Genomic DNA, 28,000 nt, shown 5'->3' on the forward strand with positions numbered 1-28,000 from the left:
TGCAAGCTAGCTGGGGTGCCTGAATGCGCTCTCCTCCCTCGCTCGAGGTAGAGGGAGCACATCGAGACACCCCGAAGCATGCTAAAGCAATCCATGATTACGTTTCGCTGAGTTTTACGCTGGCAACAAATTACAAGGAAAGGAACACGGACGGCAGACGTCCGTCTGCGTTCTTGTTTTCTTTTTGTATTTTGTACCAGTGTAAAACTCGGGGCAACGTAATCATGAACGTGCACCACCTAGCCCTTTTCATTGCTTCACTTAATGCTAAAGCAAGCTAGAAGCAAGCAGCGCCAGGCCACCCATTGAGCTTTTACGAAAGGACGCGCACAGCGCTCACCATACGCAGCACTCATGTCCTCATCTGTTCTTGTCTACCGAACACTAAACGCTTCTCTCAAACTTCTGGTTTTCTGTCGGGCTTTGTTGCAACAAGTGTTTCCTTAACGCGGAGGCTGGCGAGCGGAAGACGAGCCGGCGATTCATTCGAACCGTGCCGCCCCCCTGTGGTCTTCGCGTGCGGCCGTCCTCCTTTGGCAACGTTACGCATGCACGACGGCCTCGGGCGCTTCTCGTGGCCGGGAGGAAAGAAAAGCAACCGCTGGGGAGGCGTGACCACATTACCGTAAGCTGTGGATGTGCCGCTTCGTTGAGCCAGTTGGGCCTTCGTGAATGGGCGGCCTCTTTCCGTGCTCAGCTCGACTTATTTTTCTTCTCCTCCTCTCACCCTGACATCGCGTTAACTCGCTTCGCTTCTGTTTCGTATACGTTGCATGCTAATTCCGCCGCAGTTTCCTTTATATACGTGATGGCTCCGTGTCGTTCGTTTTGGTTTTCCCGTGAGAAAACTGAGTGTTTTGTGGTGCGGAGAATGAAAGAGAAACGGTATAATCACATGGAGAAATGAAGGATGAGACTGCAGTGGTGGTGGTTAGTAGTAGTAGTAGTAGTAGTAGTAGTAGTAGTAGTAGTAGTAGTAGTAGTAGTAGTAGTAGTAGTACTCTAAAAAAGGATGACTGTCCCCAAACAATAATCATCTGCCTTGCTCGCGTTTCCTTTCTTGAAAACTCCGCGCTCGCTATACTTTCCATGCCGAGAATGCTATGTCACGCTGGTAACGCGCACGCCGTTCGTGACCTCACGTAAAGTGCCTACTTGATGCGAATAAATTTCAAATTTCAAAGCGTTAGAAGATGCACTTTGCACGATTGCGACCCGTGCACCGTTTATTTAATAGGTGTGTCGGCGTGAACACTTCTTTTTGCCCACAAGGTCAGCCGACATTGGCCATAATTTCGACTGGTTTCAGTCAACCGCATGGTTGACCGAAACGATTTCATCTAATCCCTGACGTCAGAGCGAACTTACAGCGAAGCGCGTTCTATAGGCCTCGCGCTTGTTGCCGCTCTGCAGTGCGCCGCGATGCAGCGGCCATCATCCTGGACGAGATGATGGCGGCAGCAGCTAAAAATAAATGGCGTCCGACGCACACCGACCTAGCACGGCACTGTCATGGCAAATAAATTTAAGCTGCAAAGAGAGACAGAGATAAAAAAATAGCCATAATTCGAGCTTTCCAACTGCGCGAACGGGGCAAGTTCACAGTGCGCGACGCGCAATCGTTGTCTTCATTCATATACGTGCAACAAGCAGCTTCCGCGGACGCAGAGAAGGCAGGCGTCATCACAAGATGCTCACATTTCGCACTTGTGAGCTGCCCACGAGGGACGACGCTATTCTCTCGTGAGCAGGCGTGATTGACAGCTCGTGCGGCCCCAAAACGGGCGCGCACGAGCGACTCGAGGATACTAATTGGCGCAACGTCCCGCTTATAACTGTCCCTACTGTATACGCGATGACAAATAGGACACCGTACGCTCAGCGGTAGGCGCTGTCGACCACGGAGAGGGCGATAAGTGGCCCGTTTACGACGTGCGGAGGCCTGCGTTTGACGAGCGACTGCAGGAATCATCGCGTGGCCGGCTGTAGCGCTGGCGACGGTGACGACGACGCGCGCCAGGCCTGGCGTGGTCACTGACCTCTCTATACAGTGTACGAACTCGCATGGAGGAACGAAGAAGCGGTGGATCCCTTTGTTCTTCCCACAACTGCTGGATGGATGAAGGAGCGCGCGCGCGCGCAGTCGTTGTGTCACAAGTGAAGGAAGACCTAACGGACCGACCTTTGTGTACTATAGTAGTTCGCAGCCGTGCAGCGTTTTTCGCCTGTCGAGTCGTGTAAGTGCTGGCAAAACGCCACATCTGTGCGGCAAAAGTGGAACATTAATAGGCCGAATGCGCCGTGACATTGTGGGATGTCCAGTGTGTATATGTATATACTCCGTGCCTGCCGCTGCCTGTTCGCAAGCATTGTTTTTCGCCGTTTGCTTAAAACTAAATTACGGTAATTTTCTATACTTTTTGTCTGCGGTGCGAATCTTTATACTGCGCAGCTGTTAACCCTTTGATTTTCCTGGTTTTGTTGAATGGAGCCGAACTGCTCTCTCAGAGTGTAAACGCTTACTTTCTAACGGCATCGCCAGAGGTATAATATAATTCAAAATTTAATGATACATTTTTATCGCGCTAACCCTTATAAAGAGTAACACTAATACATTTGAAGTTGACAGCTGTGTCATCACAAATGAAGAAGGTGGGATCAATGCACACTGGATTCGCCAGTGGGAGTGGGTCTATATTAGAGATATCAAGGCAGACCTCACCGTTGGTGGAGGATTATACAGTGGTCATGTAGGAAAGGTTGTTAAAAGGGAGGAGAGTGTGTTTGATATTAATGGCTGGTGTTCTACTTGTGCGCTAGCATGTTGCTGCGGCAGCGTTTCTTGCTCACTTGCTTGGAACATTACGCTACGATGAACGATAAGCATGCCTTGCTTGACTGCTGTCTTAAAAAAAATTATCATCCTTGTAAAAGTGGAGCTTTCAGTAGGCATAATACCGCTTTAACCACCTCGTCCTTCAATTGCCGATGTTTCAGGACGCAGCCGCGCAATGTACGTGGTGTTCATACTCGTAAGAAGTCCAGCATTGAAGACGGCGCATACGTAATGAGCAAGAAAGTGGACGAAGTGAATCTGAGTTTGTTCCTTGCGTATATACGGCGTCATATTCCGCGCATTAATTTAACTTGCTCAGCGAACAACTACTTTACGTGTATATCAGGCGCGCGCGCGCGTGTGTGTGTGTGTGTGTGTGTGTGTGTGTGTGTGTGTGTGTGTGTGTGTGTGTGTGTGTGTGTGTGTGTGTGTGTGTGTGTGTGTGTGTGTGTGTGTGTGTGTGTGTGTGTGTGTGTGTGTGTGTGTGTGTGTGTGTGTGTGTGTGTGTGTGTGTGTGTGTGGGTGGGTGGGTTGGTGTGTTGGTAATGATTATGCAGACGGTTCTAAAATCGTCTGTGGCAGATAGCACAAGTCTAATCCTTATACCGGATTCCTCGAAGAGGCGGACACTGCTATCAATAAATCAGAATGCATAGTTGACTAATTACCGACATTTCAATAATTTAAAGCTACTTTACCGCGTGTATTGCAATTTACGAATTGTAGCCGGCGAGTTTGCAAGCCAAATCTGTATCACTTGGAACGAATTTTGAAGATGGCACCGATTTAGAGATATATGCGCCCTCAACCTTGAGGTGAAAAATGCGCTGTTGTTCCACTTACCCTTTAAACTAAACGCCGTCTGGTGTCATACGTAGAGTTTAGTTCGAGTATATAAGCCTGTTATTTCGCCGGCTACAATGCATAAATTGCAACCTGTGCCGTTAAGTAATATTTGGAACCGTATTTTTTTTTTTTTAATAGGAGATTGCGTATTTCGATTTCTCGTTCCAGTAATGTCCGCCTCTTCGATTAATCCAGCTTAAAGGTAGGCTGATCTTTAACCGGCCTATTCTTGCGGCCGTGCTTTGTAGAAAGTGTGGATATGTTCTCTGCTCGGTCCTCTTCGAACCAGTTAAGCCGAAGTTTGAACGTCAGTCATGCAGGAAGGGAAAAATTGGGAGAGAAATTTTTTTTTTCTCGCAACCTCATTGAAACCAAACGTATCGTCACGTCAGAGCGCGCGATAGGTTTTAGTGCTCCCTCTCGGCAGGCAGAGCCCGGCCAGGGCAGCCGAACCAGTGCACGTCTATTAAAAGCTATATACCGGAAGCCAAACGTTGCCGGCCAATACGCCGAGTCTCATAGGTCACGTGATGGGCCGATGCTGTGTGGGAAAAAAAGCCTAGGGTTAAGTTCACGGGGGACAGCTCGCTTGCCAAGGCTGGCCGCGTGAGACGTAAAATGCTCCCTCCGATAGTTTATTTCCTTCCTCCATGACGTCAATACTGCTTAGTGCTCCGAAAGAGAGCTATGCATACGATTTTTTTTTTCTTTTTAGAGCATCGTGTTGGCTCTTTCCGGCAACAAATATTTTTCAAGTTCTCTCACGAGTGGCTGTTGACAGCTGAGCAGCGGAATGTCGCGCATGCTGCGAATACTATCACACCTTATAATGTTTCCTCGCTCCCGTGGGGCGCAGGCTTTAAAGGCATGCGCGTCACGCGAGCACGCAATTCTTTAGAGTTCCAGCGTCAAAATGGACACCAATCTGCGTGCGTGTTTGCATTTTCGCGCTCACACACCGTTTTCAAAGTGTCTCGCAACACCCGCGCTCACCCTTGGCCTACATCGATCATGCGCGCAGTTAACCGCAAATTGCGTGGCGCACGCACGGGAGGGCTCGGTTGATTGACCCCCCCCCCCCCCCCCCTCACCCCTCCTAAATCGACAATTCGTCAGAGAAACTCTCACGCGCGGCCGGACACTTTAGTTCCACACGCAACAGACAATCCGCGACGCAAAGCATTCGACAATGTGAATCGAGACGTAAGCGTATACGGCCCACTCCCCGACCTCACTTAAATATGTGCAAACACACGCGGTGGTGGGAGTAGTGCAGTGCGTTTTCGCGGGCCGCCGAGTCCTTGCGGTCGACCGCTTCTGTCGCGAAAGAAAGATTTCCTTCTACGAGTGTTCTCTCTCTCTCTCTCTCTCTCTCTCTCTCTCTTTTTTTTTTTTTTTTTTCGTTTCTGTTCTGGTGGCCCGCCGACCGTGAACGGAAACGGTTTGAGGTCTGCGATCTTCGAGGCGATTAGTCGAGGTCGCCCGATGTAACGGTACCACTGCAACGCGCGCCGCCTTCGCTGCAGCCGGGCGGGGGTGCCTTGCCCGTTGGCTGCAGGTGGAAGAGCCCACAAAACCCTAGACGAGCATCTGTGCGTTTTGCCTCAGCGACAACGCTCAGCAACGGCAGCCTTCTAAAACGAGGCCGACCGCAGCTCCCATCTGTCGGCGGAACAGGAAAACAGTTGCACCGCCATTTTTCTTTTTTTTACTCTCTCTCTCTCTCTTCCCTCAGTCGCTCTCTCTTTGAATTTGGAATGCACGGATTGTGCCATCTCGGCTTTGGCGGGCGCCTGGTTTATCTGCAGCAGTAGTAGTAGTAGTAGTCCCTCCTCTCCTATTTCGCTCCGCCCGGCCGCTCTTCCGCCTGTTGCCGCTGCTCTGAGGTTGCGTTTGTTCTCGCTAGAGCGATCGGTCTTGTTTACCGTTCGCCAAACCAGATGGCGTGTCGTGTCCTGCGACAGTGAACAATATGCGCCGTTAGAACGTGTGTGTTCTGGCTACGGAGCAACAGTGGCAGGTGGCGTGAGGATGGGTGGCTTGTGGTGTAGTTGCGGAAAGCGTTTTGAAGGAAACATTGGGTTTTAGGTTTAACTTGCCTTAGTGCATGAAGAAATACGAACACACCCAGACGGTTTATTACCTTCCAGCACAGAGATAAAGCGAAGTTGAAAGACAAAGATAACGACACTGCAGTTCGTGACAATGTTTCTTTGCCAAGCGACGAGGATTAGCCGGTGCCAGCTAAACGCATCAACCTCTTCTAATCCTATTATATCATGTCAATTAAAAAAAAAAAGAGAAAGACTGCAGTGCAGGTGCCACCGCACCTTTTCTACGTGTATTACCGTCCGTCCTTTCGTTTATCCATCGCAAAGCAAAACGGGGAAAACGCTGAACCTCTCTCCGTTTGTTCGGCAGAAATTAACTACGGCGATACATAAAAGAAAAAAAAAAGAAAACAGAAGAAAAGAGAAGAAGGCCGAGTTTCTCTTCTTGAATCCCGCGCCAAATCGTGGCCGCTGATGACGTAGTTGTGCCTCGATCGCCCTAGTAGTGGGCCGCTTCGATTTGTCGTCCTGAACTGTGCAGGGGTGTCCGAGACGCTGCATACGCAACGCTCACTGAATAAAAGCACCGCCTCTGGTAGTCCGGGACTGTCAGAGATGGATAATCGAAGAGGCACAGTGTTGGAGGTAGATGCATTCATGGATTTGGGTCCTATTCATGCAGCAACACTCCTCAAAAGTTCCCAAGCTGACTACACGTTTATTTTTGAATGCACTTCATTTTATTATAAGGTATTGACCATAACATTTGAGAGTGATGAGCTATTGTCTAGCCTTTCCTAGACGTTATGGTCTATGAGGTCACGAGCTGCACCTCTTGACTTCCACGTTTTAAAATGTTCTCCTGGCGTGCCAAGTTTCTGTGAGAGCCACCTACTAGGTATTCGAAAAGAGCGAAACTGCACATATATTGGGGATAGCTGGAAAAATAAAGGAAAAACAGTTGCCCTCTGCTTTCACTTTAGTTGTTTCGTGTGTCCGTCTCGTTTATACGCAGAGAACTGTCTTGCCTGGACAATTCGAAATGAGTAGCAATAGCACGAAACCAGGAAATTGAAATCTCCGTGTAAGTAGCTGCATTACGACAACTGGATCAAAGCGGGCTTGAGTGTGCGACGTTCACAATTCCACCGCACGCGTGTTTATTCGCGGTCGGCTGTATACTGACCGGGAATGCTTAGAAATGGGCCCCGTGTCAGTGCTTCAGCGAAATGGCGAGTAATTACAAGCCGAACTTGGTGCAGGATATCCGCAGTAGTGTCGTTAACCGGCGGGCTGTGTTCTCCAGAACGCGGCTATATGCGAGGCTTGCGGGCCGGAAGTGATCGGTGCCCTATTGTGCCGATAACGCCCGTGGGCAAATATTTGCCGCTGGCGCGCGCGAGGTCGACCGGCTGCTCCCGTTTGAGCAGTTTGCCCCGTTGCGCTTCGCCTGGAGGAGACGGTCGTACATTTGTGAGCGCTGTTGCTTCGCGACTCGAGTAGAATGGGCAATGAATTCCGAACTCGCTAAAGAATAGAAAGACGGTGGAGCTGTTAAGCGGGCAGAAAAACTGGCTCAGGAAATTTTCAAGGCCAATACCTCGACCTTAAGTGGAAGTTCGACTTGTTCCTCCAACTGAAAACGCCAGAATTCTCGTACGGCATTTTCCCCGTCGTTAATATCTCTTCATTCTTATTTATTTATGAATACTGTAATGTTATGCGATGTCCTAGTGGGGTCGATAGCGAATGTAGTTTTTCGTCAAAAAATGCCGGCGTCAAAACAGGTTTGATTTCGATAAATTTACCGGCATCAAGTTAGGCGCCTTTTTCAAACAAGGGTGACTCGTATTATAACTTTATTATATAGAAAGATTGTTCCAACAATATTAGTTTGAGTGGCAAAAATGAATACTTAGAACTTAATTCCAGTGTGTCGTTGCCGAGTACAGCATAACGTGAATACGCGAAAGCATACTAGGCATCGAAGGAACACAGATCGTGAGAATCGTGAGAAGCAGGCAACGTGATAACGATTGAGATATATCATGGTGCACTGCATCAGACGGAATCACTGGAGATTCGTGGTTCACCTGCACGATTATAAATGAACGACGGAACTAAGACATCACATCTAGTTTAAAGCACAGGTGAAATATTTTATACGTACGTGAATCCATAAAGCTTCAAGTTGATTCGCAAAAGCTGTTCTTCCTCGCTATCCGCCACATTTATTGGTGATATTCGGCTGAAAACGCGTTGGAAAAAATTCAGTTTCGCGCATAATGCGAAGCAGTGGCGTGATAGTTGGTGCAGTACTACGCACTGTAAGTCTTGCACTGCTTCACTTCGCGCGCGTGTCGTTTTCCGCGAAGCTGTCATCTCGTGTTCACTCGTTCGTTGAAGGACGCTTCTCCGCAGTAAGAGTACTTGCAAGGAGAAGCCCACTTTAGGTATTCGCCTGGTTTTATAAGTGGTAGTCTGTGCGTACACTGGGAGTATTTGTAAGGGAGTGTGGGTGAAGACGTGAAGGTTGCCATGGCCAGCGGCCGTTGCCAGCAAATAAAATAACCGAACAAGCAAAGGCACATAAGCCGTTGTCGAACCGGGATTCGGTCTTGTTTACGGCGCCAGCACTTCTCGGATCAGGTCGTCGAGTGTATATGCGCGCCCTAACAGGATCATATTCGTGCCAGCGTAGGAGTGCGCTGCGTGCGCCGTAAACTGAACACTCATATGACGACGGCAGCGCCGAGTATCGGGATTATCTGACCAATGGCAGCGTTGGAAAAGAAAACTTGTGAAAGCACGTACATATGGCAATTGCCTGTAACTTTTCAGCTGGAGGTTACGTCAGCCTGCCCATGATGTTTCGTTTGTGCGTTCTTTTTCTTTCATTAAATGGAAACGAAATGTTAGCTGCGCGGCGTGTTTAGTCACTTTGCAAATCTGGCTCCTTCTATATGTGTGAAGGTTATTCAAGTGAGATGCGCCATGTCACGGGAACCGAACTTTTATCACCGCCTGAATGTCTTCGATCAGGCGCCAGGGCACGTGGCCATAGGAAGCCTATCCCCTGGAGATATTTTCGTGAGATAGGAGCACTGCTTCAGGGGACGTGGCCGATCTGCAAGTAAGAGGACGCAGTGAAGCTTTGCTTGCGCCGAGAGCTGTATCCGGCAACCAACTCAACAAATTTTACTCTCTAACGTATAACTATTGACAGACTACGCACGTTATATCTCGCACATCAAGGCGCATTCAATTACAGGGTTGCTCCACTAGGGGAACAGGCGGCACTATATATATAGCATGTGCGGTAAAGCACCTGCTTCAGACTTTAAGACAGCGTATGGGCTGAGCATTTCACGCAGAAATAGCTGCCGCTGCGCAGATATTTACTGGACAGCTAAAGGAACAGACGCGCATGGCGGAGAACAGCATCGATGTTCTTACTGTTTGAATGTTTAGTAACTCACACCTATGCTAGAATGCTAATACGATTTAGGTTAAGTTAATACCAAGAGGAAACGGTTGAGGTGGACATGTATGTATAAAATGCAGCACAGATGACCAGTGATCTGGGAAAGTAACGCAATGGCTGCCAAGGAAGGTAAATGCACTGGATGGCGGCTGAAGCATAGATAAATGATAAAATCAAGAAACTGACATATATAAAATGGGCTCGATTGACGCAGGACGTAGGTATATAAGTGGAGATCTCTGGGAGATTCGCCCTTGCCCTGATGTTGAGGACGCTTAGGCCTTGTGGGTTTTGCCTTCACAATGTTCCTACGCGTTGAGAAATTCAGCGCAGCTGTAGCAGTGCGTACATATATACCAATCCATCTTGCATTTCCTTTTTCAGATTGTCTACCTGGGCGCCTTCATAATGGAACTGTGGTGGATCATAGAGAACAATGGTGAGTGGGAATTTTGTCATATATATATATATATATATATATATATATATATATATATATATATATATATGCATATGCTCTACAGGGCTTGCAAATGCATATTACGTACATACGAATGACACCCATCTGGCGCTTGCGTGCTGCGTGCGTGTTCGTTATGCGGCGCACAGGCACACCGAATCAGCGTTGAATCGCGCGCGGATTGGTAGGGCTTGTGCGTATTTATGTAGCGCCAAATCCGGTGTGTGCGCTTGGCATGGCAGAGCAAAAGAATGCGTACGTCATCCATAAACTTGTTTCCCCCGTTACAATATGCATCAACGGAAGCCTCCGACGCAAGCTAATTGTTGTCGTTGCCTTGTCCTACAGGCGCGCGCCTGTTGCTCCCTATACATCTATGGTAGCTTGCAGGGCGAGGCTCGGCGCTTTAAACGCCCATCCAGAGCCTGGATGTACAGTATATGCATTCCCCGCTGTCGTATTATGCGGGAGGGGTACGCAATCCACGGGAGCCGAGCGAATCCTTGGGATGAGTCGGTGCGAATCCTAAGGATGCCGCTTGCTGCAATTGCTGCATCAGCGGCATGAGTGTTACGTCACGAATCGTTTGATGTAGTATAGATAACCTGCACTAGATAAGGAGTGAACTTGGTCGAGTGCTAACATTATATGCATCTGATTTATGCTGCGATCAAGTGTTTATCCATATGCTTGTTTATCCCCGCACTTTAAAAGGAAACGCTTTGGCGGAGTGATTGCCTCTGTATCCGCCCGTAGTTATAGCATATACTACCATCATTCTCTTACACGAATAGTGGCACCTCTTTGAGATTGGCGGTGGGCTAATTAGCCACTCCATGAAGCTACTTAAGAGCATTTTAACCGATGCATTTGGACAAAACGTGGCTCTTTGTTCAAAACAATAAGCTTACGCTTTTTTCTTTTACTCCGCCACTACCACGTCTTAGGTTAATTAAAGGACTACATCGCAGCGTTCGCGCCCGCATACGCTCGCAATTTTCTTCGCGCCAACAGCAACAAGTGCACAAGCGGCTATATACAAGCGGCCGCGAGAACTGTAGCTAGCCCAGACCGGCTAGTGCACAGGTGGTTGCGAGGAGTTACGGTAATAACGTTGCGGTGACTAGCGCTCGCATATGGTGCAGTGCTTGAAAAAAGAAAGAAAGAAAGAAAGAAAGAAAGAAAGAAAGAAAGAAAGAAAGAAAGAAAGAAAGAAAGAAAGAAAGAAAGAAAGAAAGAAAGATGAAGGTGGCGTGCGCGGGGCAAGAGAAGGGGGGGGGGGGGGGGGGGGGGTTGCAAGGGTCGTGCCACGGTATGCCGCGTTTAATAATGAGCGCCTTTCTCTGCTCCCCCCCACCATCACGATGTGGGCCTTCGCGTTAGCTACGAACCTGTTGCGCGACGTGGCTCTTGTGTAGCTTCTTGGAGAGCGTCAAAAGGACGCCGCGCACGCGCTCGGCAGAGCGGCTCGCGCTTCGGAGCGGTAGTTGCGTGCACCGCAGCGAGAAAGGTGAGCGCGCAATGCGCGCCGGGCGCCTGGGAGTGGACTTCAACGGACATCATTCCTGTACAAAATGAGGCGCAGCAGGTTAGGTTGCAGCTAGCAACAGATTTCTTAACCGACCTCTATTGTGCGTACGCGCGCCACATAGATGTGCCGCGGGGGATTGGCTTCTTTTTTTTTTTTTTTTTTTTTTTTTTTGAGGCGCGTGCGGTTGGTAAAGCCGATAGTTTTTAAAGGCACAAAGTAGGCACTATTAACTAGAATAAACAAGGGCTCCGTAATGGAAAATACTAAATATGCTAATGTTGCTGCTGATTAAAATGACAGCAGAGTTGTGCGACCTTACAGAATCACGACGAAATTTCCAGCGAAGCTTTTTCCTTTCGAGCAGTTAAAACGAGAATTTCCATTGCCCGTTTGAAACCTTGTCCGCATGTTACGTACGCTTTTGAGCACTTATCGGGGGAATTTTTCTAAAGGCAGTAATGTATCCATACTCATTTTCTTTGGCGAGAACATTGGCCCTAATGTTCATCTATTATATTTTCACGAAGTGGTCCTGGTGGCACTTATAGTTCCCCCAGGGGCAGTGGTTAAAATATGCGCCGTTCGATCGTAAAACGCACACATCATTCTAATTCGAGTGCTTGCGTACGTAATTTATTGCAAATCTCGCGATTGAACCACGCACTTCGAACTATAATAACTGCCTACATATATCACCCATAGTGTACCCTTATTTTCACGAAATATAAACAACGTGTCCTGATTAGCTCACCAAGGACATACGGAGAACCTACTGCGAACGTATGAAAACAGGTAAAAGTTACAAGGCTTCAGTAATTATTTTCGACGCTTCTAATTAAGTAAGAAATCGTCATGTTTCGTCACAAATTTACGCGTAAGACCATTTCCAGCAAATGTAAGCTTGGTGTAACCATAGTCCCTCAATACTTTTTATGGTGTAACGTAGAGTTTTTTTCCCGGGTACCGAAGCATAGCATAAAATAGCCGTATAACGCTTTCGAGAACTTGCGAAGAAACAAAAAAGTTTTACGATAGCTATCCTTGATCCACGCACATTTAATTAACTTCGTACACAATTTTGCCATGAGTTCCCCCCTATTTTAGCCAAATTTGATCTCGGTGGCGTTTGTAGTTGTGCCACGACAGCGGGATAAATTTTGCGTCGCTCGTAAAACACACTCATGACGTTCCGGAGTGCTTACATACATAGTTAAATGCAAAGGCCCCAATTAACCCACAAACATTGAAATTTGTCTACACACCACCCATAACGTGCCCCTCATTTCGACAAAATGTAAACTTGGTGTGACGTAGAATTCTCACGGTAAATTGGGAAACATAGCTGAAAACGACATTTGAATGCGCAGTTCTGCCATTGAAGCGGGCTCCGTGCGAAATGCAATCCGTGCAGTTAAAAAAAAAAGGAACGTACAAGATGAACAAAACATAGAGACACCATGCACCACATTATAACAACTTCTAATGAACAATGCCATGGACATACAATAACACATATCTGATACCATTTGGTTCTGTATATTTAACGACAATTGTAGGAAACATCGATCACATGTCTACATGAGTGTCAGTAAGTGTAATAAAAAGATCAACATCTTCATCGTGCCTTCGTCGGGCATCCTTTGTCAAGGCGCGAGATCTCTGGCGAGCTAGTATTCCCCGACAAACTTTGGAAAGCTCTTTTCGCCGCGTCACTCCAAACCAAGTCGAACGCAAACAGTACACTTGCAGGTAAAATGCGTCTTTAGCAGAGGAGGTCACTAGCCACTGTCAGAAACAAAAAACAAAAAAAACTGTTGTTTCGGGATCTATGCCCGATTCCTTCTTAACTGTATGAACCGGTCATCCCAAGGTTCAATCGGTTATCCACGCTTGAGTTTTCTCGACGGTTTCAGTAACACGTGTTTGGAAACGCTGGTTATCCAAAATGCAGTAAAAATGCATGCTTAACACGGCGCAAGCCAATCTCGTCAGTGTATATACTCTCGAATCCTGGGACGAACACTCTAGACGCACTTTATTGTTTGTATTGCAAGTGTAGAAAGATGTGAAGGTGGGCTACATTAAGGCAGAGCATCCCAAGACGTACACAATCTAAAAGTTGACGCTACCCATTTCTCCATGCAAACGCACACAAATACAACAGACGCAAACAAACCAAGCCTATACAAAGAAGCGTAAATGTTATTCTGAAAGCAAATAAATATAAGCAGAGAGGAATAAATAGATATACGTACAAACCTTGTTCTTATCGGTTCACTGTGAACGAGGTATACCTGCATACCGAATCAGAAAAAAACCAGCGCGTATTTTTGACGTTGATCAATGACATATGTTTAGTTCAACCAACGCCTCCTATAAAGATATATGAGGCGTTGGTTCAACTGACGGGAACACGGAGACATCGACGCCACCCTGCGTGCAACATTGACTTTTTCAATAATCGTACAGCTGAAGTCGAGCGAATCTGTGAGCAAATCAAATAGTCCGTGACGGCTCGAAGATTGAGAACCACTGGCACACAGAAGTTTGATAAGTGCGCTGCACTATGTATCTCCATCTTTCTATATAATTTAACATTGAACATGGCAATGCCGGCCCGTGACGTCACGAAGAACGCCTAAGCGCGCCCTATAAAATGTTTGAAATTTTAACAAAGACTCTACGGGTATATTCGGGTGTCTTACACTGGTACTCCGTGATCCAGAATAGTTGTATAACACCCGACCCGAAAGGATGAACGCAGAAATGCTGATGCAGATACGCATTCAGTGTATGGATATGGATGAACGTTTATTGAATTCGATAAATATTAGGAGGGGAAAATGTCAAGGGTGGTTTCCCCATTCCGGGACTCCGGTGGCCGCCGCTACTCGCCCAGCTTGATTCAGTGTTTCTGTTCGTGGCAGACGTTGTAATCATTTCAACCAGATATGTATAGCGTTCGCGCTTGGTGTACTCGTCGGGCTAATCGGTCGCTGAGTGGAGCAGCCCCCGAAGCCCGTTGAATGGTTAGCAGACCTACATAGGAGCCGCTTCTATAGAACGACGCACGCATTCGCTGGAGGCAGAAAGAAATGAGCTGGCGGGCGACGCGAAGAGGGGTCAGCGCGGGGCCGCTCTCGGCGTGAGCGCGCGCTCTCTGAGCTGGTGGCGATCGTGCACGGTCGCCATCACAGTCACCATCGATGGGAGCACGTGCGCTATACGCTGAAAGGCGCCGCGTGCAGAACAGAGCGTGCGATGGCAAGAACCGTCTCCGCGAAGTAGAGGCATGCTTCTCTTTGCGTAGTGGTGTATACCGTGCGCACAAATATCGAGGCAATATGTACTGGGCTCCTGTACAGCCTAAACTAAAACACGAGCCGTTAACGAAAGCTTAATTAAAACACATTGACGTAATTAGATTAGAGTACGAGGGAAAAACCCCTCCTTAGCAGGTTTCTAAGTCCCGTGTAGTCCGAAGTGTACGTCTGAGACGAGCAGGAAAACGCAGTAACGCGCGCTAGAGAGAGAGAGAGAGAGAGAAGAGTGAAGCCTGCTGACCGCACCGCGTAACTGTCTAGCTCGCGGCTGACGCCTGAACATCGGTCGCTTTCAATTTATTCGCGTTTGGATTTGTGCTGACAATTGGTACACAAAGCAGTTCGTTTACGCTGGAGTGGCTCGGCTGATCGTTACATTAACGAAAGTGGCCGGCCAGTGACAAGCAGTTCTTGCGAACGGAAAGCTTGGTGATTATACCACTGGCATTCCAGCAGGGGACGCAGAGTTGGCAGAAACATTGATCTGTGAGCCCAAGTCGATCCGCACGAAATAATGTGCACCAATATAACTGAAAGGAGCACGCGAAACACCCGGTTATAGGCAACTATATATGGTTCTTCGTGATAACCCACCGCTTTCCCCAAGCCTTATGTCACAAACGTGAGTGGAAACGGAATTATGTCAACTCGGGTGTGAGTTAATTTCGTCCTCAAGACTGTACCTTAAGCGCTAGAAATTCAGCCAGGTTAGCAGTTGTCGCGTTCATCATCATCGTCATCATTATCATGAGCCCACCTCACGTCCATTGCATGACGAAGGCTCTCTAGCTCGCATCGATAAAAAATTACCCCTGTCTTCCGCCAGCTGAAACCACCCTATTCCTCCAAGTTTGCAATTTTGTATCACACGACCTTAAAGTTCTCTGGCGTCCTCTACTGCGTATCGTTTCCGTATAGGCACCCATCCTGTGACTATAATAGACCAACGCTTATCTGTTCTACGCCACTACATGGCCTGACCAATTCCATTTCTTCCTCGCAATTTCAGCTGAAGAGTATCACGTTACAAAGTTATGAAGCAGCAGCACTCAACAGCAACATGCAGTAACACACAACATATATTGAGATTGCATACGTATGTGTTTTTCGTCAGTGTTTTTCGTGCGTCATTTTTGAAAGCCAACGCGCCCTGACGTTGCAGTAACCACTGGTTCGTCTCATTGTTCACTTTAGTCCAGCTGCCTGTCCCGGCTTACGTGCTGGCTGCCGGCTACTTCTCCATCTTCCTGGTCTCCCTGTTCCTGCTGGCAGGTCTCTTCCTGGTGAGTCTATACGTTGCCGGCAGTGGATGCTTGGCTGCCACCGCATTGCTCTGCCGGAACTACCGGTATTTTTTTTTTACCCTTTCGCTCACTTGCTGCAGGCGCATTGTTCGCTGTAACGAAGAAAAAAAATAAAGCACAAAATATAGCGCGACACGCAAACGACAGCAAATAAAGCACGTCACTAGACGTCCAACAAACCAGTGTCATTGAGGAACACAAGGAAGAGTTGTGAAACTTCATTGTGGGCTACGGTGTATCCTTCCGTATACACCGGGGCCCGAATTGACAAAACCCTTTTCCGGCGAAATTGTTCGTAAGAGAAAATTTCAGCCAATCAGGGGGTTTGACATGTCATTAGTGAAGACGGTCGGACAATGGCAAATAATTCTTACGAGCAAAAAGCTGTGTGAATTCGGCGCCTGGGGCCGAATTCACAAAGCAAAAAAAAAGGAGCAATGGGTTTTTAAAAATGATTACACTTAAGCAAATTATAAAACAAAATAAATCATGTTTATTGCGTTATCAGAAGGCTTATGGCATCCCGGAATAGGCTTATCCTGTTTACAACAGCGGTGCTATAAGAAGGTGAGCGTAGCGAAGTATACGACTACCCGCCGGAACCGGCTTGTGACACGTCCGCAGTCGTGGGCAGCGCGGTAGACAGGCGTATATCTTTGTGATGACGCAGTGTAGAGGAAGAGAAGCCTCGGTGAAGGAAAGGCAGACTGCAACAGCAAAAAAAGAAGATATAGCAAACAGGAGAAACGAGAAAGCCAGACGACAGGCATGCATGCATAAGCGCTGCCACCGCGCAGGCATTCGCAAACGTACACGCGTTCGCGGAACGCATTCCACGAAAAAAAAAAAAAAGAGGGGGGGGGGGGGGGGTAGTTTGAGCAAGACCACGAGTTTTCCGAGGCGCGTGTAATCCTATCGGCGAGCGTTTCCCGAACCTCAGAGCCAGTTTCGCTGCCTCGGTAATGAAGAAATAAAACGGGACAAAGCGAAACAAAGTGTCGAAAGGAAAAGTGGTGCGGGTTTGTCTGCGGAACGCGACGAGAGGAAAGCGCGCGCTACGGCAGCGCCGCGCTTGACGCTGCTGCGCGCATTGGATGACTGACTGCCTCTTCTCCATGGCAGATGCGGACGTCTGGAGCGTCTGGCGCGCCGATCTGTTTTTCCGCAGGACCTCCCGTGCGAGGCGGAGAACACGTGTTGCGTGCATGTTGTGGACGTGGGAGGCGGGGGGCTTGTATTTGTATGCAAACTGCGGGAGCGTTCAGTAAACTGTCGGCGCCTTTTCTCACGGTCCCCCCCCCCTCTTGTGCTTGTGTTTGTTGAGGTTCTGTCGGCGCCTTCGCGGTCTTGTGGCGTTGCGTGTCCAGAGAGGAAGAACGCTGGGAGCGGGTTCGGCGTGAATGCCAGACGCTTTTTAGCGCTTCATTTGCAGTTTCCGCGCGTCCTCATCGAAAATGATCACTGCTGTAGGGGAGCTTCTGGCGGGGCGCCCTACAGAACTGACGCTTGTTGGCAGGCACGTACTGGGCCAGCATTCTTCTGGATTGTGCTATCATGACGCTTCTTATGAGAAAGGGAAGTAGTTAGCCCTAGCGCAAAAGACTCTGTGCAGCAAAGTTAATGACGGAATCAGTGCGCGCAGAACAAAACTGGCAAAACTGGGCGACAGCTGCAAGGAGGTATATGGTAAGAGAGACGTTATATTTCGGTATGCAGCACCCGCATTACAGGGCTGCATGCGTTTATTTGATGTTCTTTTTTAACAGAGGAGCTTTTTAAGCTCTTGGTTGCGCCGCGTTGTGCGAGCAAAAACTGCTCCTGGCTATGACGTTACCGCGCGTTGCCTAGCAACCACCTCGCGGAGCGGCGTGTGATTTGCCTCCTCTCCGTGCCGGTCACATGTTGCCTTGACATTGAACGTTAAGGAGAGCATGCGTGCGGCGCGCGCCATGCTCGGGAGAGAGAAAGAGAAAATGAGAGGAGAGAGAGAGAGAGAGAAAGAAATTGTAGCAGCACCAACGAGGCAACGCGCAGCGGTGCTGCCGACGCCGTCCGCGTTTCCCCATTTCCCCGCGTGCGCAGGGCTTTCTATACGGGGCGGCGCCGACTATCTTGATGCACCCCTTCCCCCCGCCCTCCGATCCAACGAACCCGACTTCAACCGTTACCTAAAAGGGAAGCAGCGGGAACGCCTCAGGTGTTAGAAGTGCTAGCTTCTTCCGCCCCTTTTTCCTTGCGCGACATTAGATAGATGTAGGTAGGATGGTGCCTAAAGTGCTGCAGAAAATAGCGCCTCTTCCTCTTCACATTCTCTCTCTCTCTCTCCCCTTACATAGATTTAGCAGATCAGGTGGAGACGTTACTGCTCCATGCCACATTTCACTTCAGGAAAAGTTCGATACAGTACGTCCCAGATTGGCCCGCTCGGTGTATGCTTCTCCCAGCCCGCCTAGCAAAGAAGACGTACCATTGTTCCCCTTGGGCCTCTGAAGTGCATGTTCTCTTTTTCTTATGCTTCACCGCAAGGCTTGTCGCGGAGGGTTCCTGCCTAGGGGAGCGGAGCGACCCGTTGCGCAGCGCCGTAAGGGGATGGGACTATAGGTAGCTAGATGCCACTTTAGCGGCCGCACACCAATGAATAATGACACTGTTGTTGCTGCCAATTTGTTTTATGGCATCGTATTCATTTGGCGATTATACGGAAGTTCATATTCGTGGCTGGACGAAGCATATACTAGAGCGAGCCCTTCTGGACCGTACTGTAAAGAGCCGCTTCTCGTGGACTGCGAGTGCATCGCCTTCCTTTTCTTTCCCGGTGCCCCTTATTATAGTTCTATTTCGCCAGGTGCTACACTTAAGGATGGTTTGCTCACGCATTCACCTTCACGTGTCAATAACATAAGAAAAGCCTCGACAACCGCTTAATATCTAGAAATTTTACGGGTCTATAGGGGTCTATTCTGAGCTACTGAAATATCTATGCACTGAGTTAGTACAATAGCACGCTGTTATGTCGCTGCTACTGCTGCGCCACCTTCCTTGACTTTCCTCCTGTTGGGTTAATTTGCAGAGGAAATCCAACTACCTGCTTGGTTGGCTGTTCGTGTCCGTGCTGTTCTTCTTTCCCGAGTGTGGACTGGCGCTCTTCATGAGTCTACAGTACTGGGTGAGTATGCGTAACACTCCAATGCGGTCTCGTTCGGAAATGCTCCTTTTATGTTATACGTGTGTTGCCGGTCGTTTATGACGCCAGCGTGTTGGCACGTGTGCTTGTAAATCGTGTTGGTATATATGCCACCCAGACCTGCATGGACGACGGGCAAAGTGAATCGGGTGCCCCCTTTGTCATCGCTGTCGTATCATGCGATTGCAATCGATATCCGAAATTGTGTTAGAAAAAGTTAGGCATGCAGACACGGACACACGAAGAGGAAACGCAGATAAGTTTTGTGTCTACCTTCTTTTCCGCCACTGTGGGATCTTTCAATTGATAGTCGGCGTTTGTGTTGTCTGTCTCCTCTTCTCGTGTCCGTGTCTGCACGCCTAACTTTTTCTAACGAGAATCTCTACCCACCATCTCAATCTTTTGTCGTTCTAAACAAGAAATAACGTGAATAAAGTTAGGTATAAGCGTGAGTTAAAATCGATCAATAGGAACGGGCTCGCGGCTGAAAGGAGGAGCTATAGCATGCTGCAGAAACTGCTTCCGAGTTTCAATTAGTGGGACGCGAACGAAGGGTTTACTTGTTCGTTGCTGTGGAGCTGCCATTTGGGAAGAGGAGGCGAGGAAGGGCGGGCTGATTTGAGTTGTTCGTTCTGCAGAAATGACCGTAATCATCGCACTTTAATAATATACATGTAGCGCGCTGCACACTTTCTCTGTTAATCGCTTTTTCCCATCCTAGCTCGCCTGTAAAAATGGCGGATGTTGACTCTATATGATCTTCGCGTTTGTGCAATTTCGGCTTGCTCCCCGCCCTTATGGATAGAAAAGGGCAGCAGTTTTCACCTTCTTTTTGCTTCACCAGAGCCTGTATGCGAAGCTGGCATCGCGCAAACACGAAACCATCGTGTGTCGCCGCGTGTGTTTGCCGTCCAGTGCCCCCTAATCACCGCGTCCACTCTTGCATGACGCTTGCGCAGAAACTGGACAGCAAGGGCATCGCGGAGCTGACCTTCTACATCGCCCGTGCAGTGATGAACGTAAGTAAAAAAAAACGCGTCACTTATATTCTCCTTCTGCCTCGGTGTCCTTTACTGCGCGCTTCGCAAGAAATGCCCGAGAAGCTATTCAGTTGAAGCCATCAGTTAGCCACTCCATCCGCGCCGAGCACGCGGTGCTTTCGCCGTAGTTCCGTGCAACTTCCGTACAATAGTCTCGGAGCCAAGCTGCAGCGGCAAAACGAAACATAAATGCACCACACGGAGCCTTCTTCGACGGCTTACGTGTCCAGTTCACACATCGACGTCCCACTCAGTCCGAATAGCTCAGAGGTATACAGCATGATAGGCGGTGCAGTATTAAGCGATCAAGGACAAGGCCCACACTTGCTACGCTAAATACCATGCAAGGACATGTTCCGGGTGAGCTTTGGACTGCATTCGTCTCTCTCTAGAACGCATGCTTACAGCACGCAACTGTGCAGCCAGGATCAGCAGCACGCCTGAACAGTTTACGGTCGACCCGTCGTCGTCGTCTCAAGAGGGAGGGGGGCGACGTCCGGCGCTTTCAAGTGGCTTCTAAAATAACACCTAACTGCGCGTGTGTGTGACCGGTGTCTTCGAGACGCGAGCACGGCCGGGAACAGCCTCGTGGTTCGCTCGGGACGTGCAGGTTGAGCGCGTAATTTGCGGCGCCGCACAGAAGCGCGAACGGGTTCACCGTCAGTCTCAGGTAGCGCGCTGCAGGTATTGCCTCCCTGGCTGGCCGTTTCACACTCCGCTGCGTCCCGCCGTGGCCTCATTGGTCCGACAAAGCGTGAAATTCGCGTCTTCCCGGGCCGACGAGGAAACGGCTTGGTCGCGAAGAGACGCGGGGCGAGCGGCGAATGCCACCGAACGATGTCTGTATGGCGGGCTTTTTTTTTTTTTTTTTCGGCCCCCTCGTACTTCGACGTCGGTTTTTCGTTCGGCACTGTCTCGAAATAGCGCAGTTGCGCGCGATACGTCGCAGACGCCGTTTGTTTTAAAGCGGTGGTATAGTATACATTTTTACGAAACAGCTGTCGACGCGAGTTTATTATGAACGTGCGTGACCTCCCTACCAACTCTAGCTGTCAGCCTTTATGAGCCGCAAAAGAAACGGTGGACGTTTCGGTCAAGCTTAACGGTGAACGGCAAAGACAGGAAGGGAGACTGGGGTCTTAGAAGATAGCATTGTACGCTCGTGCCTTTTCGCGTCCCTCTGTATTCGGCGTTGTATACGCGTACCGACTTGTATATACGTTATACTTGTCACACTTTGCTAAGCATGGAAACTTATGGCTGCTGGCTGGCTCGGCTGGCTTCGGCGCTGAAAGCTGTACTCTCTTTGCTAAGAATTCGACGGTTCCCCAAAAGCTAACGTTGATGTGAGCCATGATTCAGCACGCGCCGAGATGAATGCTAAATGAGCTAAGTCACAGCGAAGATTCCCGTACTGTATACATACGTTCCACGTCACACCGCTGTCAAGCGTGATTACGTGGTAGCTGTTCGGTGATGGTTTTACCGAAGTTTGTGGTCAAAGCATGAATTTAAGAAAGGTATAGAAACTTGGAAGGGACAGGAGGGAGTATTCGAAGTCCTTCGCGCCGTAATACTGTGCGGGAATATATCTTCTTTGGTGTGACTTGCATTCGTGAAATAATCGCTCGGCAATGGTGTTTTTGCTCATCTTCCCCTTTGACGTTGTTCGCACGCAGGTGGTGTGCATCGTGTGTGTGCAGTCGCTGTACACGCAGTGGAAGCAAGAGAAAGCCGTGATGCGCCGCCTGCAGAACCTGAACGTGGTCGGAACACCTCCTTGCACTCTCGTTACAGTCCTCCCTTTCCTGCATGCCTGTACTTGTTATAAGTTGTCCTCGTAGCAGAACACAGCCACAAGTGTCACGCAAGCGTACTTCTCCCTCTATCTCTGATATACTGCTGTGTATGCCAGAAAAGCTCTACTACCTCTATATGGCTATACGCTCTACCGACCTTTCTACATGGACTAACCTGTGTTTCTTTATTTTTATGCGATCTACTGGCTGAACCCTGATGATACGTTGCGGAAATTTTAATATTATCACTGAACCTACGCCACGAAATGATATTATGCGGTATTAAACTCATTTCGAAGTGACGTTCGCGGTTATATCTGCGTTCGTGCTCACTGATTTGGCATGTGGTTCCAGAACAGTGGTATCGCGCTTTGTAAAGAAAGAAAGAAAGAAAGAAAGAAAGAAAGAAAGAAAGAAAGAAAGAAAGAAAGAAAGAAAGAAAGAAAGAAAGAAAGAAAGAAAGAAAGAAAGAAAGAAAGAAAGAATACAATTGTGTCTATGGCTATCGACAAAGCATGATTTCCACCCCACCTTAGAGAGGGTTACTTGTCGCTCATGGATTTCCTCAATGTCTTCCGCAGGTCACCTCGTACCGGGACCTGGTGCCCAGCAAGAGCAACGGCTCGGCGGGTCCCAGTGGTTCCGCGAGCAACGGCGTGGCCAGCGGCAGCGCCAGCCCGGGCATCCATCGCGCCAACGGCAACGCCGGCGGCGGAGGCTCCCTGTCCTCGAGGTCCCGGTACGCGACGGCCGCCGACAGCGAGCCGACGTACATCGTGGCGCACAACTCGGCGCTCAAGCGGAGCACCTCGTCCGTGTCCGGGATCATGGTGCGCGCCGTGGGCGGCGGCGGGCAGCACCACCACCACCACCAGCAGCAGGGCGTCTACAACGCCGCCTTCAACGGGAGCCTCAACGGCTGCGTGTTGGGACCGTCGGGCGTAGACTTCTATGCGCCCAACCCGGCCCTGTGGGCCGGCCCGAGTCCCAGGTCGGAGTTCGACGCCTCCTCGTTCGCCGACCTCGTGGCCCGCGGTGGCTTGCACGCCAACGGCGGCGGAGGAGGAGGACTGCTCAACGGCTACCGCAGCATGTCCCGCTCCACGTCGGAGCTGAACCGGGGAGAGCCCTGGACGACGAACGGTTCGGCCGGTGCGGCCGCTGTTTCGCCTTCGCCGGTGGCGAGCCCGGGGGGCCCCGTGGACTATGCGACGCAGAGCCTCGACCGACCCAAGTTCCGGCGCCACGGCGGTCGCAACAACCGCTGGGAAGTGCTGGACGTGCGGGGCTTCGGAGACGTCACTCTGGAGCGGCTCCCCGAGAGGCCCTTCCAGTACCTCAACAGGCCGGGCTCCGTGGTGCGTGGCAACGAGTCGGACACCAGCTCCAGTCACAGCATCAGGGACATTGCGCTGTGACGAGGACGGTGGTGACGACTACTCTCCGATAACCAAGCATTAGGCGCGCCCGCGGAGAAGCGCATGGATGTGTGTGTTTTGGCGGCGCCGGCTGCTACATCAGTGCGCCTTATTGTTGCGCGTGTTGACCATCGGGCGCTGCTCAATGAGCTGCGGCTGCGCAGGACCTCGGCGTGTTCTGTCTCATCAGCAAATGGGGTGTGCACAGTGTTGTACACGTGTGGCAGCTGTTTCGCGTGTCGCATCTGACTGTCAAGATGTAGCCGCATTAGCGAAGCATGCGCGTGCATTCGGCGAGCGTTAAGCATGCATGCCGACACTTTCGCGAGGTATATTTTCGGAATGTAAATGCGAGCTTATTCGAGTCATTATGGAGGATATGAAAGGAAGAAAGTAACACGTATGCTCTTCCGCTTTTCCACGGGTTGTTCACGCAACTTCAAGTGACGTCTTATGAAACATCGCAACTTACGAAATATATTCTCACCCGGGTCCACCCTACAAATCTCAAAGTGCTCTTTCCCGAAATTACGGTCAGCCTGTCCGGCCGTTTGGCAGTCGCGTTCATTGCAGTGAGCTTGATGCCGTCATGCACTGGGCGATGGTGATGTCCGCATTTCAAGTGCCTTCTTCCATATGGTCTGACGTCGGTGTAGAAACTTTATCTACAGAGCGACGCTTGCGAGCAAATAGGAAAGGAGGAAACTTTTTTTTTTTCAGATGCCCACATGCAGCTCACTTTATGCCAAACTTACACAATTACGTCCTTAGAAGAAATATGGCCCAGGCATGGTTGCGAGATCAGTGGTATTCGTCGAGGTGGAATCGCTTGCGCAGCTATAATTTAATACTTTATAATAAAAAATAGGTAATTGAATAAACTCTATTTTTACGTTTGCGCTTATTACGTCGCTTTCATACTATCAGTCATTAAGTGCGATTTTCAAAGTTTGTTAACTATTGACGGGACCAGTGACCTTTCAATGAAGTGTTGGTGCCGCTCAAATATATACTGATTTCCTCAGCAGCTCCAAAATCGCTGCCAGCCTTACGCATTCATCACTTGGTGTACAGTAGCTGCTTGCCAGGCAAACAACAGGGAATTTTAGAAGTAGCGTCCTCAAGCAGCTTTGCGTGCCCGAAAACACTAACACTTTTGTGCACCTTTTAGGTTAATTCGTACTCTCTCTGCGTTCTTTTGGATGTCCTGGCCGATAGCGTCACCCAACTTTGGGTCCCTTATTTCTAAAGTTCTCTAATTTGCGCGCCGTTAGCCTCAACGTTACGCCCGCTGTAATTCAATGTCGTCCATGCGCATTTTCTCAAGTACCTGCATACCCCGTGTTGCATTTTACCTCGACTCTATAGATAGCGCTGACTCAGCACATACCCGTCTGAGAAGAGAAACATTATGACGGGCTTAATGTATTTTTCAGCAGGTGACCCGAGTGACACGTCTCGAAACCGATTGGCCTGAGTGAACTTACGAACGTGAGCGTACGAGCCGGCTACCTTAAATCTTTTAACGCTGCTTAACAAGAAAGGACTGGCAAGCACGCGGCATGGCGTGTCTTGAAAAGTAAGGATTCACTCGACTAGACGGACACGCTGCTTTTTTTTTTAATCCGCCATTGTTGTGCTTACACTGTTGCCAACTGGCTGTAGATACTTGGCTAGATATAGGGATAGAGACGGCGGCCTGGCTCGGCAACGGCATCGCGTGCTCGAAACGCCGACAATGCTAGCCTTGGAGACAAAGGAAGCCGTATAGATTCGTCGTATAAGCGTGTTTCGGTGTCCCGTTAATGCAGGCCCATAATGGCACACAGATCCACGAAAACAGCGCACGTGTCGGGAAAGCACTTCTCCAAGAATTTCACATAAATTCGCGTGCCACGTCGTCGAAGTTTCTATGTGCGTATTGCCAGGAAAACACCTTAAAGGGGACACTAAAGAGAAAAGTAAGTTGAGCTGTAATAGTAAATTACCCTTCTACAAAAGTAAAAATTTTAAAAACGCCACTCTTGCCATGATAGCAGGCTTGCCAAGCCAGAAAAAAAAAAAGGCAAACACCAAAGATGGGTGGCAACCCCACCTCGGAAGCCCCCGCAGAAGCTCGCCGGGTCGTCATGCATGGATTTGGGCGGCGTCGGCTTAGGCCTAGTTCTTTTTTATTATTATTATTATTATTCGATGAAGACGGACTGCGTTGTATTCTGAAGAAGCCAAGAGTCAACTTAGCAAGTTTACGGAAACTGTACTACCGCATAGCGGCCCATATACGAAAGTATATAAGCCATGTTTACATGAATGCGACAGTACGGCGCGCGTCGCATCTTTTTGTGACGCATAGCGGTTTTAGCGCATATACTATATGCGACAGCGCTTACATGTGGCGCATTCCCCTTCGTCCGAAACAAGCCTCGCACCAGTTTCAGGTAGCGACGCGCTAGAAATTCGATGTTATAAGTACGCGCCACTCTGGCGCATTCACGTATAAACGCCGCTATGCTTTGTCCGTGACGCCGCACTGGACGTACCGGCGCTGTGGTTCCGGCGCAAAAAAAAAAAAAAATATTATTACAATATTAATAATCCGAGTTTGGTCTTTGTTTTACCTTCTAGTAATCAATCGTGTCGCCGCGAAATTAAGGAAAGTGGAGTGTCGAAGGAGTTTTATCAGTCTACAAACTTACTCAGTGTCTCTCTTTAATGTCCCTTTTAAAGATCGCCAAGAAACGCTATCTTGTGTATAAATACTTCGCGATTATGTACATATATAACACTGTCGTTTGTCGCGGGCTAGATCTGTTCGCAGCACGACGACACAGGCGACGTTGTGAGCATTTTAAGTTTAACCATGTGCGTGCGTGCGTGTGTGCCAATGACGCGTATTGTATAGTTTAATGACGCGCGTGCGCTCACACATTCGAGGCAGCAAAGAAGCCTTTCTTGTCTACTTGTCACCTTATACTACACTTGCCATCGTATAATTCTCCCTCACCGTTTGACGTGTGTCTGGTGCGGTGTATATATAGAGCCGGCCGAATTTCGTTTTACGGCTGCACTTCTTGCCTCTTTTCTTTTTTTTCTCTTTCTCTTTATTTTCTTCTTTGTTTCTTTCGTCATCACTTCGATCAGAAGTCATGTGTCAGTGCATGTATGCAGTGAAAGCCTACATTTACGAAATACAGTCAAACCTCGATTTAGCGAAACGCAATGTTACGGAATTTGCGATTTAACGAAGGGCTGCGTTCGATTTGCCGGCGAACACTCATAGAGCCTATATAATGCGTTGCGAAACTCGGAAGAAGGAAGTGAACTCAACGCCTCGCCCGATTTAACGAAGTGTTGGGGGGAAGTATGGGGAAAATATGGGTATGCTGGGTTTCGGTTCAGGTACGTGACGGACGGGGCTCGCCGCTCCCATGAAGAACACGAGACGCGGGCTCGCTGTCTATACGATAAGTGCGGGCGCATGTAAAGAATATATTTTTAATGCATTATTGTAATATATATATATATATATATATTCGCCTGCGAGGTTTAAGTGTCTTCGAATTAACGAAGCAATTTTCGGGTCGCACCGACTTCGTTAAATCGAGGTTTAACTGTGCAATCATTACGAGATTCCACATTGTATACTAGAAAAAAATTTGAGCCCCGGGGGCCGATGTTATAAAGCTTTTCGGTCGGATGATATATATCACTGACCGGCTGACCTTGCTAATTCGTTGTCAAAATTGGCGGGTGCATGCCGACTTCGTGACGTAGAATTCTACGCACGCGTGTAATACACGTCGCATATTCTGCAACGATCACGCTGAGCGAATGCCGACTGATGGAAACAGAGCAAACGGATGCGACAACAGAATTTTGTTGGCGGGCCGGTTAGCAATCAGTTTAATCATGAAGGAAGAAATGACTTTATTTTCTCATCGCTTCGTTATACCGAGCAAGGTGTACCGTGTCCGCCTATACTATAGGAGATACTGGGCTTGATTTGCTCGAGTCAGAAATTGTAGGATTGTCTCGTTGCTTTTGGCGACTTTATTGGTATATCCGCCTAATCTTGACGTTTATTCTTGTCCTCATACCTATTTTCGACTAAGTTGTATTTCTTCTTCGTTTTTCTGGTTATTTCCATCTGTTACGCGACAAAGAATGTCACAGATTTAAACGCATATCTCACGTCGAAAATTTGAAGCGTATACGCAGGTACATTGGTTTACCTGAGGTTTAACTGGAGAACTTGGAAGCACAGCTTGCTTCTGGCCACATCATATCACCTATGTTGAATATAGGAGTGCGTGTTAATAATATATATATATATATATATATATATATATATATATATATATACCAGCGAAAATGGAGACTATAGTGGTCGTTGCAGAATATGCGTACGTGGCCCCAGAGAAGCGCGATGACCTGCTGCTGTTTCTTCTGTCTTTCCTCTCAGCATTCGACTTGCCTAGCGCCTCTTCCTCAAGTTTAATTAACCGAGTGCGACTTTCGATCTATCGGAAGCGTTTATCGCAATTAAGCGGACCACCGTTGTCGACAACTCACGCTCTGCTCTTGCCTCGTTGCAAAAGTGAATTGTGCTTCATGTTTTTTTTTTTTATGTATTCTCGATTTTGACGCAATTGAGAATGCATTTATTATTTTTTGTACACTTTCGGCTGCAAAATAAAAGAAGAAAAGACGTGTCTCTCGTGCTT

General features: G+C 48.7%; 1 protein-coding gene across 2 annotated transcripts in view; it reads left to right on the plus strand.

Moving 5' to 3' along the window:
* LOC119450265 (uncharacterized) overlaps nucleotides 1-27,989 on the plus strand; it is a 75,194-nt gene extending 47,205 nt beyond the window's left edge. The window contains exons 2-7 of one of the 2 annotated variants that reach the window (XM_037713673.2): nucleotides 9,602-9,656; nucleotides 15,726-15,814; nucleotides 18,906-19,001; nucleotides 19,979-20,038; nucleotides 21,739-21,825; nucleotides 22,440-27,989. In XM_037713673.2, the coding sequence (XP_037569601.1) occupies nucleotides 9,602-9,656; nucleotides 15,726-15,814; nucleotides 18,906-19,001; nucleotides 19,979-20,038; nucleotides 21,739-21,825; nucleotides 22,440-23,276 (1,224 nt within the window). In that variant the 3' untranslated portion in view covers nucleotides 23,277-27,989. The remainder of the gene's footprint in view (nucleotides 1-9,601; nucleotides 9,657-15,725; nucleotides 15,815-18,905; nucleotides 19,002-19,978; nucleotides 20,039-21,738; nucleotides 21,826-22,439) is intronic. The other variant, XM_037713674.2, reaches the window with a different exon arrangement.
* The last annotated feature ends 11 nt before the right edge of the window (nucleotides 27,990-28,000 follow it).

The sequence above is a fragment of the Dermacentor silvarum genome, chromosome 4 (genome assembly GCF_013339745.2).
Source record: "Dermacentor silvarum isolate Dsil-2018 chromosome 4, BIME_Dsil_1.4, whole genome shotgun sequence".
In the NCBI taxonomy this organism is placed as follows: Eukaryota; Metazoa; Arthropoda; class Arachnida; order Ixodida; family Ixodidae; genus Dermacentor; species Dermacentor silvarum.